The 13,777-nt window shown below is 35.5% G+C and overlaps 3 protein-coding genes across 3 annotated transcripts; 1 reads left to right on the forward strand and 2 right to left on the reverse strand.

Moving 5' to 3' along the window:
• Positions 1–6,149: 6,149 nt before the first annotated feature.
• Positions 6,150–9,413, reverse strand: LOC107495091 (cysteine-rich receptor-like protein kinase 42). Its single transcript, XM_021125194.2, has 6 exons — positions 8,435–9,413; positions 8,181–8,294; positions 7,721–8,071; positions 7,344–7,578; positions 6,810–6,954; positions 6,150–6,677 (listed from the first exon to the last, which is right to left on the reverse strand). The coding sequence occupies exons 1-6, from the start codon at positions 9,201–9,203 to the stop codon at positions 6,291–6,293; spliced, it is 2,001 nt and encodes a 666-aa protein (XP_020980853.1). The 5' UTR covers positions 9,204–9,413; the 3' UTR covers positions 6,150–6,290.
• A 582-nt stretch (positions 9,414–9,995) lies between these two features.
• LOC107494998 (uncharacterized) lies at positions 9,996–11,004 on the forward strand. Its single transcript, XM_016116030.1, has 3 exons — positions 9,996–10,226; positions 10,274–10,696; positions 10,783–11,004. Exons 1-3 carry the CDS (start codon positions 9,996–9,998, stop codon positions 11,002–11,004), a joined length of 876 nt encoding a protein of 291 aa, XP_015971516.1.
• On the reverse strand, positions 11,001–11,843 carry LOC107494995 (protein MAIN-LIKE 2-like). The gene has a single exon (XM_016116029.1). The coding sequence runs from the start codon at positions 11,841–11,843 to the stop codon at positions 11,001–11,003; it is 843 nt and encodes a 280-aa protein (XP_015971515.1).
• Between the last annotated feature and the right edge of the window lie 1,934 nt (positions 11,844–13,777).

A 13,777-nucleotide genomic window follows, 5' to 3' on the forward strand; every position in this document is an offset into this window, starting at 1 on the left:
TCAAGTTCGAGCCATATTGGTTCGATTTATTAACTTCTCTCTACTAGTAATTCGAACTGCCTTGGTTCGAATTACTTGCTTATGCAGTTCGAACCACTCTGGTTCGATTTATATTAATATAGGCTTTGGCTCATTCCTGAAACCACTTTGAGTTTGGCTGATATCCGTAATTTCGAGTGAGGCTTAGCTTATTATGGTTTTTTGCCCTAAATAATAATAACATAAATTATAACAAATTAATAATAACGAAATGATAACAAAAAAAATAAAAAACTAATATGAAGACGGAAATAATATGAAAGTAATATGAAAAAAGGATAACAAAAGGGTAAAAGAAATAAAAAAAAAACAAATTAAAGACAAAAACAATATGAAAAGAAAGCAAATAATAATAACCAAATGAAGAAGAAAAAATAAAATAAAAGAACCTGATGACTTGTTGTTGAGTGTGTAGAAGAATAATACTAGAAAATATTATCCTTTCAACTTATATATTACAAAAACTAAATGAATATGTTATATTTTTATTTGTGAATCATTCCAAATTTTTTTATTTTTTTATATTTTGATACTAGTATATTTTTTATTTTTATATATGATTATATTTTACATTAAATCATTAAAGATTTTATCTTAAAATATTGCATGATTTGAATATCAATATAGTACATTCATCAATGAAAGAAAAGAGATAAAAGATATCTTTTTAAAATTTTAATAAAGATATTTTTGTCTATCAATAATTACAAAATATTATTTTTTAAAAAAATATAAATTATAATTTTTTTAAAAAAGATATTTTTTTATATTGTTAATATTTTTATTTTTATTACTAAAAATTTATCAACTACATTAAAAATATATATATCTTTTTTTATTAAAAAGTCTTTTTTATTAAAATAATGGCACTCAAATAAGTACTTAATCTTTCAGTTTATGTACTTCTTTAATTTGATATTGTAATTTCTTGTAGGAACTTCCTCCTGTTAAGGACACCAAAGCTTAACGCCTGAGTCCAAGCCAAATAAAAATGGATTTTTTTCAATTTTTTTAACATTTAAAAAAATAAAGTATAATTATTTACCTTTAATTTTATAAATAAAACTAAAAATAAATATAAAAAAAATAATAAATAATTAAATTAAATACTTGACACCATCCTAATTTTTTTTATTGGAGAGATTCAATCCCTAAGCCAAACAAATAATGTTTATGTAATTAACGCTTATGACATTTCTATTTTTCTATTAGGATGTTTGCACTTTCTCTCTCAACAATTTAATCAACATATAAAGAAGAAAAAAATGAATCACTAGGAGACTAAGACAATATTAATCTATCAATTTCCAAATAAATAGATTTTATTTGACGGAAATTGTTGTTGAAGCAAGTAGCTAAGCGTTGCTATTGTCATAATGTGAGCAGGACCACAAAAGCTCATTCACGTGAACCTCACGTGACACCCCAAGTAATGGCTGGGGCCCACCGAAGCCTAAACCTGTGCCAATCTACATTACTGGCTTGTGCAGTTGACAAGTGCATCATGTACAAATTTTCATCACATTGTAGCTGCCATCAAAATTTTTCTAAATATGAAAATTGGTTAGCATCAACATCAATTTGAATTTCTCCTAACAGGGGCCTACAACATCAATGTTCTTTTAATCCTCTACAGAGGCATATTAATGATTTAATGGTTCTCAACTGTGTTATCCAATGCCAAAAGTGAACATAGATTAAGACAGAGGTGTGGCTTTCGAGAAGGTTACATCACACTTGTGATAAATTTTTAGTGGAGATACCTAAAAAAAATGACTAATAATTTGTTTATACTTTATGTAAAGGTAATTAAAATAAATTTAATTTACATATACTAATAGTATAAAAGAATTTTATACGATCATTTAAGAGTATATTATTATATCAACGAAAATAATTAATTTTTAAATTTATTATTTAAAAATTATCTAAATATATAAATTTAATTAGATGATTGGATAAATCTTTTAACACCTAATTAGAATTAAACTCATTTAAAATATAATAATTTTATACATATATTTAATTATAAATGATCACATTAGCAAAAATAATATTTTTGAAATGTATGAATTGAAAAGTTATCTAGATGAAAATAAAAAGTTTTACCTTATAAGTTCATCGAAATTAAACTTTAAAAATGTAAAAATATCTGTTATTCTATGATCTATCCAACAAGTATGAGCTATGTGCCATGAGAATTACACGTTTGTCATATGTCCTTTCTTTTCTGGGTACTAAAAATTCCTAGTGAAGAATCAATAGTCCATTCAGATTCTGGCAATATTGTAAACTGTTGATTAAAATTTTAAATCAACTTGTATGGACTAGAATCTTCATAAAGCATGGTTAAAGAATTGAAGAAGAAAAGTTTGAGTTGAAAACAATAATCATCTATTTACTAGAAGATGTTGGAAGTTTGAAGATTTTTTAAGAACATTCAAGAGAGTAGTACATCTACAACATTCTACAACATTGAAGAAATTCAAAATCAAATTGAATTGAAATTGGAAGTCAAGCAAATTAGAAGATTATGGAAACTACATGAATACAAATTGAAAGAAGATTCATGAAGCCAACTCATAAAATAGTAGTCATTACAAAATTGAGTTGTGATTCATAAATTATTATTTTAGTAAGAAGTATTGCCTATATAAAGGCTTCATATGTATGTTGTAAATTATCTCTCTATGAATCAAAATACTTAGTGTTTGTTTCAAAAATTCTCTCCTTATTATTATGAGTGTTTAGTGAGTTTGAGAGATGAAAAATATGATAGCGTCATTTATATGAATGAGTGATCCTAGGGCCAATTAGTTGTGGGTATTATACTGACATTTGGTATCAGAGCTGGTTAATCCAGCACCTGGTGTTTGAGAGTTTGTGAGGTGTGAGAGAGTTCTCACATAGTTGTTTATTCATAGAGTCAGTATGGCAAACACTTTTAATATTGTGTGGTCCGGTCCCAAGTTAGATGGGAAACTTGATTATAGTTATTGGGAGACTTTGATGTCCACCCATTTGAAGGCCCAGAACCTGTGGAATTTCATTGAACCAGGTTTGCAAGAAGGAGCAGATGCTGCCCAACAAAGGAGAGATCAATTGGCGCTATCTCAAATTCATCAAGGAGTAGATTATACGGTGTTTGGCAAAATAGCAAATGCCAAAAGTGCAAAAGAAGCATAGGAGAGATGAATTGGCGTTATCTCAAATTCATCAAGGTGTAGATTATACGGTGTTTGGCAAAATAGCAAATGCCAAAAGTGCAAAGGAAGCATGGAACACGTTGAAGCTGTCATACAAAGGCGTAGATAAAGCTCAGAAAGCAAAGCTACAGTCTTTAAGAAGAGAATATGAAAGGTACGAGATGTCTAGCTCAGAAACTGTTGAGCAATATTTTACTCGTATTACAGATCTTGTTAATGAATTGAGAGTCTATAGAGAAGATATGCCCGATAGTAAAGTGGTGGAGAAAATTCTTTGCACTATGCCGATGAAGTATGATCATTTGGTGAGTACGATACTAGAGTCCCACGATATGGATACTATGACGATTGCAGAGTTGCAAGGAACCATGGAAAGCCACATCAGTAGAATACTGGAGAAGTCAGAAAAATCAACTGAGGAAGCCCTGAAAAGTCGAGTGAATTTTAACAACGTTGCAGAATCAAACCGTACACAAGAAGGACGAGGTCGTGGTTTTAATTTTCAAAGTAGAGGCAGAGGAAGTTTTAGAGGTAGAGGTCGTGGCAATTACAACCAAGGAAGTTACAATAACTTTACACCACCTAATCAAGGAAGAAGTGGAACGAATTTCAGGCATGTCAACCGAGGAAGAGGTCGAGGAAATTTTCATCAAGAAAGAACCAATTTCAACTGTTTTCATTGTGGAAAGTATGGACACAAAATAGCAGATTGCAGATTCAAAATGGTGAATAACAATCAAGCACACGTTGCAGAAAATCAGCATCAAAACACTGATGATAATCCGGGTACTCAGACTTTATTTTTTACAAGTAATTCATGTGCTGAAGATGAAAATATATGGTACTTGGATAATGCTTGCAGTAATCATATGTCTGGTAGAAAGGAGTTATTTTCTTCATTAGATGATTCAGTTAAACTATTATTGAAGTTTGGTAATAGTACAAAGATCCCTATTGAAGGAAAAGGGCACATACCAATTAGATTGAAAGATGGTTCTCTGAGTTATATTTCTGATGTTTTCTATGCCCCTGAACTTGATTACAATTTACTAAGTATGGGGCAATTATCTGAGAAGGGATATAAGATGATAACTTATCATGGATATTGTACTGTATTTGACAACAACGGAAGGTTCATAGATAAAGCAAAGATGACCTCAAACAGAATGTTTCCGTTAAAAATTCAACATGTTAATCCCTCTTGCATGAGCTCTGTGATACTTGATGATAACTGGTTATGGCATATGCGGTTTGGGCACTTTCATTTTTCTGGCCTAAACTACCTGTCAAGAAAAGGACTTGTTTCTGGCCTACCACGGATTCATATTCCCAATTGTATTTGTGAGATTTGTCAACTGGGAAAGAAGCACAGAGATCCATTCCCTACAGGAAAGTCTTGGAGAGCTAGAAGATTACTTGAAATTGTGCATTCAGATCTCTGTTCCGTAGAAGTTCCAAGTAATGGTGGTAGCAGGTACTTTATCACTTTTATTGATGATTTTAGTAGATATACATGGGTATACTTTTACGGAATTCAACACCAACTAACAACTAGATACACTCCTCAACAAAATGGAGTTGCTGAAAGAAAGAACAGAACCATCATGGAGATGGTCAGATACATGCTCAAGTCAAAACAAATGCCTAAAGAGTTTTGGGCAGAAGCAGTCGCAACATCAGTTCATATTTTAAACAGGTGTCCAACAAAAAGTGTTCGTGATAAAACTCCAGAGGAAGCTTGGAGTGGAAAGCGGCCTTCCATTCATCATTTCAGAGTCTTTGGGTGTATTACTTATGCCCACGTACCAGATCAATTAAGGAAGAAGTTAGATGACAAAGGTGAGAAGTGTATCTTTATTGGCTATAGCACAGACTCAAAAGCATACAAGTTGTACAATCCAGAAACAAAGGAAGTAATCATCAGCAGAGACTTGACGTTCGACGAGAAAGACATGTGGAACTGGGACACAAAGACAGAAAAACATCCGATTGTAATTTCAAATACATGTGATGATGAAGAAGAAAGACAAGCAGATGCAACCGAACAACCTAAATCATCTAGAAGACCTCAAAGAGAGCGGAGACTACCTGCTAGATTAGCAGATTATGAAGTTGGCAATGACAATGATCCGTCCGATGAAGAAATCATAAACTTTGCTCTATTTTCAGATTGTGAGCCGTTGAACTTTGAAGAAGCCTTTAAAGACAACAATTGGAAGAAAGCAATGGATGAGAAAATTCATGCCATTGAGAAAAATGACACATGGGAGCTGACAGATTTACCAACAGATAAGAAGCCGATTGGAGTAAAGGCAAACAGATGGCAACAGTTGGGGAAAAAATGCATGCAAAACCGACTATCATCATAATTAGTGGCAACGATGAACGAACTTATCCTCATAACTATGGTTGAAAATGACTAAAAACGACTAGTTGACTTGGACTGCACAGTGTGATCTGGATTTTACTCAAATGTAAAGACTTATCATCCAGTTGATATATGAACAATGCTAATTAACTCGTAAAATTATGAAAGAATGGTAACTACAAATGTTGATTAAAATTTTAAATCAACTTGCATGGACTAAAATCTTTATGAAGCATGGTTAAAGAATTGAAGAAGAAAAGTTTGAGTTGAAAACAATAATCATCTATTTACTAGAAGATGTTGGAAGTTTGGAGAATAACCAAGAACATTCAAGAGAGTAGTATAACTACAACATTCTACAACAATGAAGAAGTTCAAAATCAAATTGAATTGGAATTGAAAGGAAGTTGCACTCATCACCTCCATACTAGAAGAATCATGAAGTGCATTGAAAGGTTCAAGATTGATGACTAAGCTTAATGAAGAATTTTCAAGATGTGCTAGAAATTACTTATTTGAATAGTCAAAGGAAACAAAATTCAAATATGCTATATTACTCAAATTTCTATGGTTAGTGATCAGTGAACTACTTTTTCAACTTTAGTCACGGTTCTCAGAAATAATTTACTTCCTAACTAATTATAACGAGCTCCCGAAACATTGGATTATATGGGAAATCAAGCTTGGACAATTGGTTCTTCAATTCTTGATGATGGCCTATCCGAACTGCGCGAACTCGATGACTCTGAGAAGCTGTTGGAAACTCCAATCTTCTTCAATGCATTTGACACAAAGCTATTTGTGCTATAAGATCTAATGGAGCTATCTGAGTCAGGCACACCCGTGTTCATAAAAGGTGGTTGAGTTGGTGTAGGAAAATCCAAATTCGAATTAGTTAACAAGTTCACAACTTGAGTCATGGATGGCCTTAAGGAAGCAGAAGCTTGTGTGCATAGCAATCCAATGTGAAGCACTCTTAAAGCTTCATTTGAAGGATACTCATTAATTCTCAAAGAAGAATCAACAGCTTCAGCCAGTGTGTTTGATCTGTACAGTTTCCAAACCTGTTGCAAAAAGGGAAATTTTCCACAGTGGTAAATCAAACATCATATATATTATTGCATGCATAGACTCAAAGCACAAGCGCACGTTCACGCGCACGCACACAAATTAACAAGGCTTGTTTCAAGTCTTACTGTCTGCAAAAGGGAACCAGAGTCCTCTCTGAAGACATTATTCCTCCTGCCACATACAATCTCAAGAACAAGTACTCCAAAACTGTAGACATCGGCTTTATCGGTAAGTTGTCCTCGAATTAGGTACTCAGGAGCCATGTAACCTCTGTTCCAAAACCGAAAAATAAATTGTTAATAGTAAAAGGGCATCTAGAATTTTCCATCGACAGCAGAGGGTTGATCGGATCCTAGTGTTGGCAATGCAGGAGTTTAGTACAATTTTTATTGAGTGCAGATTTTGAGTTCTTTTGTGGACATTGATTTTATTTTCTTAGTTTGTCATAATGCTCCACTATTTTGTTGAGCTCCTTCTAAATCAAGGCTAATTTCCAGTTTTTTCAACCAAAATATTTTAGTAACCACAATAGTGGATTGGATGCCACACCTTGACTCAAAATCTAAAGAAAGACAATGATTTTATGAGTCCTATATATTCTATTTTTTCCATCTCAACGGTCTACAATATAAAAAATGCTGAATAAACCGGGGACTTACAGTGTTCCAGCAATTCCAGTGCTCAAATGTGTCTTATCAGCACCAAAACAGCGAGCAAGACCAAAATCCGCAATCTTAGGTGTAAGATTCTCATCCAGAAGAATGTTACTGCTTTTGATGTCTCGATGAATGATTCTCATTTTGGAGCCTCCATGAAGATATGCAAGCCCTTCTGCTGTTCCAAGAATGATATTAAACCTCTGCTTCCAGTTTAGGTTCTGAGTTTTGTTCTTTTCTGCAAGGCGCACATAATAGCTTCGTGAGTTTTTGTAATTAAAGAATTACTTTGTTTTCTTTTACCTGTCATTGTCACTTTTTGATACATTTTCAGATTAATATTTCCATGCATATACATTTATTTAAGAAAGAGGACTTACCAAAGATAAATTGATCTAAACTCTTGTTGGGAAGGAACTCATAAACAAGGAGGCTCTCAGGGCCTTCAATGCTACAACCCAATAGTTTGACAAGGTTCTTATGTTCAATTCCACTAATTAAGTTTACTTCATTGAAGAACTCATCCACCCATTGCCTGTTATTGAAGACCAACCTCTTAACAGCAACAACTTTCCCATTTGGGAGAACACCTTTGAATACCGAACCAGCTCCGCCTTGGCCTACTTTTCTTGAAGGGTTGAAATAATCCGTGGCTTTCTCAAGAGTTTCATATTTGTAATTCAAGCTAGACTCCCTTATGGAAGAGCAAATCTGACCACGATTATTGTTTTCTTCGCGATGCAGAAGAAAAGAAACACGTCATTGGAAAGTTCACACACACAACATTGGTGTACAAGTACAACGACAAAAACTAATTTCATAGTTAGAATGTATGTTCACCTTTTTTAATCTTTGAGAATTTGGTGAAGGCCGCATAAGAGGCTGAAATAGAAAGCATTATAACTGCAGCTACTGCTAACACTGCTGCTATTATTACTCCTCTCCTAAGAGGCCCTGAAAAAGAACCCACATCAATAAGAACACAATTTTTGTTAGCCAACCCAAGTTGGTCAACCACAAACCTTTAAATAGAGTTTAAATCTGTAATAAATTAATATCAATTATGATCATGAAAATTTGGAAAAGTTGCTTACTGCTTCCAGCTTCAACTACACGCTGCTCATTGTAGAACTTCACCGTTGAATACCTCAAATAACAGCCAGCATTTAAGGCTCTCCCTTCTTTTTTAGGCAAGCAACCTCTGACTTGCTTCCCAGCTTTCCTCAAACAGTTTCTGCAACCATCATTCCCGACGGTTTTCCAGCACTGCGCCAAAGCGTAAACTCTATCAATCTCTCCCACGGCAAAACCGCCACCTTTAGCGACGGCCTTCAGAACAACACTGTCAACTACCCTCTCAACACTCCTCTGATGAGCCACCCCCTCCACATTCCCTCCGGTGCAGTTGACGGTGTCCCTGACGGGGTCGGTCTCCTCGGAGTAGAAGCGGTAACGGTCGTAACGGAGGAAGCAGCCGTCGAGGTAGATGCGGGCGGAGAGGGAGGGGAGGCAGCGGGGGAGGGTGGTCCGGCTTGCGGCGTAGCAGAGGAGGCAGTCTGTGTGGGAGAGGTCGTTGAAGCACTGCGCGAGGCCGTAGACGGTGCCACCGCCGCCGTCGACGGAATGTGTACCCCAGTTATGAGCGGTTACTTGCTGAGAGAGGAACTCCATTTCTTTGATGAAGCTTGGGACGTAGTTGGAGTCTAGTGGGGCCTTGGTTGTGCCGCAGCTGAGTCCTGCTTCTGAGATTCTTGGATCGGAGAGTGTGAGATGGCAGCGACATGAGAGGCTGAAAAAAAATATTGCGAAGATTACGCATGATGATGGTGACGAAGATGAGATTTTCTTCTTCTTATGAGTCATTTCTTTTCTGACTTGTTATGCTATATCTGACTGATGTTTTTCAGCCAAGATTTTTCAGATGATAATTTTGGTGAACCCTGTGTGTCGTTTTTCTCAGTTGAAGAGGAGGGGAACAAAGTGAGTGACAGAAGGCAAGTTCGAGATTTCTTTTTCTTGTTGGTGCTTTATGGGTGTCTTCTCCCATATTTGTGGACTACGGGGATATGACGGTGTGTGCGTGTTTAGTGCGTGCTACTGCTAACACTGCTAATTTTTATACTATAGAGTCTACCCACTTGTGAAACATGGAAATTGTAAATATAAGTCCCATCATTAATTGGTCAATTTGTCTCAGTCGTTCATATGATGTTTGTTTTTAATGATATCTAAATTACTTAATTTATTTTTTAAAATAAAAAATAAAATATTTAAAATTTATTAAATCTTATTTATTTATTTATTTATATAATTTAAATATAACGTGATAGACACCGTAATATTTATCTTTCATTAAATATTTTAATAACAATATAACATAATTTTAAGGGCGACTTGGTTAAACCAAGTGCATTTTAATATATCCTGAATGTCTCAAACCGAAAATTGTATCGTCAAAGTCTCAAACCACGTTTTTATATAAATCGAATTGAATAAATTCGATTTAGAGATGGACGTAAATCGAATAAACTAAATTCGATTTACACATGCAACCAACGTTAGAGTAAATTGAATTTAAATGTTTCAATTTACAAAGTAATGAGGTATATAAAAACGAGCTGATATATGAAATTTTGTAGAAGAGTGAGATTCACAATGGTTAGTGATGAGAGTTTTGTAGCTCTTGTGCACTATAGAGAGTCCATTAAGAAGAAAACGCGATCAGGAATTAAGTTCACTGATAAGGACCCGCTGAGTGTTTTTCTCAAACTTTCGACAAGTTTCGCTGAGTTTAAGAATACTATACTCCAGAGACTAGGACTGCATGGTGTGAAACGGGCGGAGAAGTTGTTCTATCGAATTCCGATTTCCGTGTTATGCGATGATGTAAAGTATGATTCATCCATTATTAGCAGTGACGAAGATATATGCAGGTGTTGTTTCATTGTCGCCGTCAGTTTCTTGAGGTGAGGACTCCGGAGTTGTTGGCAAAAGTTGTGGATGTGGCATCTAGTTCTGGAGGCTCGAACAGGAATATGCACTCCACAGGACATCTAGCCATCTCTAGTGCATTGCTTGTTGGATCCTTGTCAGCAGTGCCGGTGATTGCACCCGAGCCAGATTTAGTGGCTTCACCATCGTTTGCCGTCAATTTGAATCAAAGTTGTGATGCGTTAGTTGGCGAGGCTGGACCGTTGGGAGACGGTGCTTGCGCGGTGCCCAATTCTCCTCCATGTGTTTCGGTATTTGGAGGGGTTGAGGATGCATTGCAGGATGATGATGATGATGATGATGTGGAGCCCGCAACGGTTACTGCGGATGATAGAGAGGAGAAGACACCATGGACGACTCCACCTGTGGGTGGGGGAGCATCTAGTTCAGGTACTAATCAGTACTCCCCCCCCACTTCTCTGCTCTGGACTTGGATGCCATGGCACCTCAGAAAGATCCCTCTGTATCTGTTGGCTTCGGGGCAAGAGACTCGCAAAATGCAAGAGGTGTAGCTGAATTTCAGGTCGGCCAGCAGTTTCATGATAAAGAGGAAGTCGTTCTTAGCGTGAAGAGCTATAGCATTCGCCGCGGGGTTAAGTACAAGGTATTGGAGTCGGATCACCGCAAGTACTATGGCAAGTGCAAGGAGTTCGGGAGCGGGTGCGTATGCTAAATAAATGGAAAATAGTTCGCATGGCTAAATGGCCTAGAGACCAATGACCAATGGAAAACATCATATCCGTCTGACTGGAATCCAGGGAACCTCCAAAAGATCCACGACTGTAGCAGTTGTAGTGGACCAGCCAACTTGACGACATTTTTGTTCGCCACACGGCACATGCACCTGTATAGCCATGACAATGCAGCAGAACCCCAACTGTACTGACCCATGTCCTCCAACCTGGCGACATATGGCAGCCATCGGATGTGGAGGCGGGTACCTAACTTGTCCCCAAATAGCTGCGTGGATAGGAACATCATGATGTACGCACGGGCATACCTCCTAACCGTCTCGTCATCTGCCCCCTGTGGAAGCTCACTAAACGTCTCCTCAAACCATGTGCACTTCACTGTGAACTTGTCGATGCAGTTCGTAGGAGGCAATACCCCGAGCAGCTCTTCAAACCACACCCATGGTGGTCGGCCACCCTCTATAAACCGTGAAAAGTCTGTCAGGTCTCCGCTAACATACTGACCGTCGATCGGGAGACCAAGGTGGTACGCTGTATCATGTAGGGTTATCGTGTATTCCCCAAACAGCATGTGGAATGCATGCGTCTCAGGGCGCCATCTCTCTACGAAGGCGCTGACCAATGGCTCGTCCAACTGAAACCAACTCTTGTTCAATCTTGCAAGATGGTACAGACCAGCCATTTGCAAATAAGGAATGATCCTATCATCCAACATCATACTGTGCTGCCGTCTCATGCTGCTGAGATGACTTCTCACATTCGTCACAAAGAAACCTCTCAATGCATCAAAATTTCTAGTTACCACAACATTGCATGCCATCACTTTGCAAACATTCTTACAATGAATCCCTACTAATCTTTTATAGATAGAAACGCTAACCACTACATTACTCACGATCCAATTCTTTGTATTAACAAAAAAATTACTAATATGAGATAAAAACATGTTCTTTTTATTAACAAACATAAAAATCAGAACTTAACCCTTTTCATTACTCTACAGCTAACCCTATTATATACTTAATGATTCACTAAGTCTGACATGAACTAAATTCAAATATCTGTTTCTGGATTTATTTTAAAAATTTCACACTAACAATTCTAACTAACTACTAATTTATTTAAAAAATAAATTAAATATTAAAAAATACTAACCTCGAGGTGGATGGCTCCAGCAATATGCGCGACTCCATCAAGTCAATACAGACGATTCGGGTCGTCCTCCATGCATGCAGAGTCAGTCCAAATCGAGTTACTTTCAGAGAATTCCGGAACTGGGTGGTGGGGTTAGGGGTGGGGTATGAGGTTTCTGGGTTCGAATCAAGTGACTTCGATTTCTTTATATAGCAAAGAAGCAAGGAAATCGAATCAATTTGATTTGAACTATGCTCGTTCCAATTGCATATAAATCGAAATAAGTAAGTTCGATTTACAGAACCATCAAATCGAAATAAGTGGTTTCGATTTATGTTGGTTTTGAATTCCGTGGGCTAAATCGAATCGTGTTAATTCGATTTACATGTTTTCTGAAATCGAATTCACTAAATTCGATTTATTCATTTTCTTACCACGAGCATAATTCGAATTGATTCGACCCGATTTGCATTCAAATTCTTTTTTCACTTAATTCGAATAATTTAAATTCGATTTACTACGTGTTAGGCTAAATCGAATTGAGTGAATTCGATTTATATAGAAATCAATATTAAAACTTTAACGTTGCAATTTTCAGTTTGGGACATTCAGGACATATTGAAATGCATTTAGTTTAACCAAGTCATTTGTCCTAATTTTAATATATTTTTTTTAGTAATAATATAATAATATATTAAAAAAAACAATACTGTAACAATAATAATTCTACTCGCTAACTATTAACTTTTTTCTCTCATTCTAAATTTATATTAGTTTACGAAAAATATTAGAAAATTATCAGCATTTATTATTTTTGATAATTAGTTAGTTATTAACATTTATAAATATATGATAAAAGATATTATTAGATTGATATATTAAAAATTAGATTAAAAAAATTAAATTATTAACTAAGTAATGAAAAAAAATAATAAATTCTAATAACCTTCTATTATTTCTCTTATTTTATGAACTTCACATGAATGTACATCATGCATCTGCCGTCTGATTTTTTTTGTTATGAAAAAAATGTTGGTGTTGTGCAATGAAATAAATATATGGACAAATTTTTTACTGCTATGATGTCAACCCTTACGTTTTACTCTTTTTTTTTTCTTTTGTTCAGGAAACAAAACAAACGCAACCTGTGTTTTGTTTTTTTAAGGTTGTCAAATTTTTTTTACTTCGGTTTAAGCTCAAACGCAACCTGCATTTAGTGATGGGTAGCTTTTTTTTGAAACAACAAAATAACAAAATGCAGCTTGCATTTTACTTTTTGTTTCAGCTTTTTTTTAAGATGCATAGATACGAAGGTTGCGTTTTATTTAAAAAAATATTTTAACCAGGAGTCTTGCCTATAAATAAGAAGCAAGACTCGTTCAACTTGCCTCACTCCACTTCTACTCATCCTATTCTTCTTTCTTGCACATATGTCATAGTTCTTAGTTTTTTTGGCAGTTAGGTGTGTCAAAAAAGTCGGATTAGGTGAGGTTGAAGTTATGGAAAATATTGCAAATTCGCGAGTGTATTATAACGGTGAGGTTATACCAAACACACATGAAAGAGTGACTTTTATTTGTGAATGTCCGTTGTCATTTGCTATTCCATATACCATGAGTT

This window comes from Arachis duranensis, chromosome 6, assembly GCF_000817695.3.
Source record: "Arachis duranensis cultivar V14167 chromosome 6, aradu.V14167.gnm2.J7QH, whole genome shotgun sequence".
Taxonomy (NCBI): Eukaryota; Viridiplantae; Streptophyta; class Magnoliopsida; order Fabales; family Fabaceae; genus Arachis; species Arachis duranensis.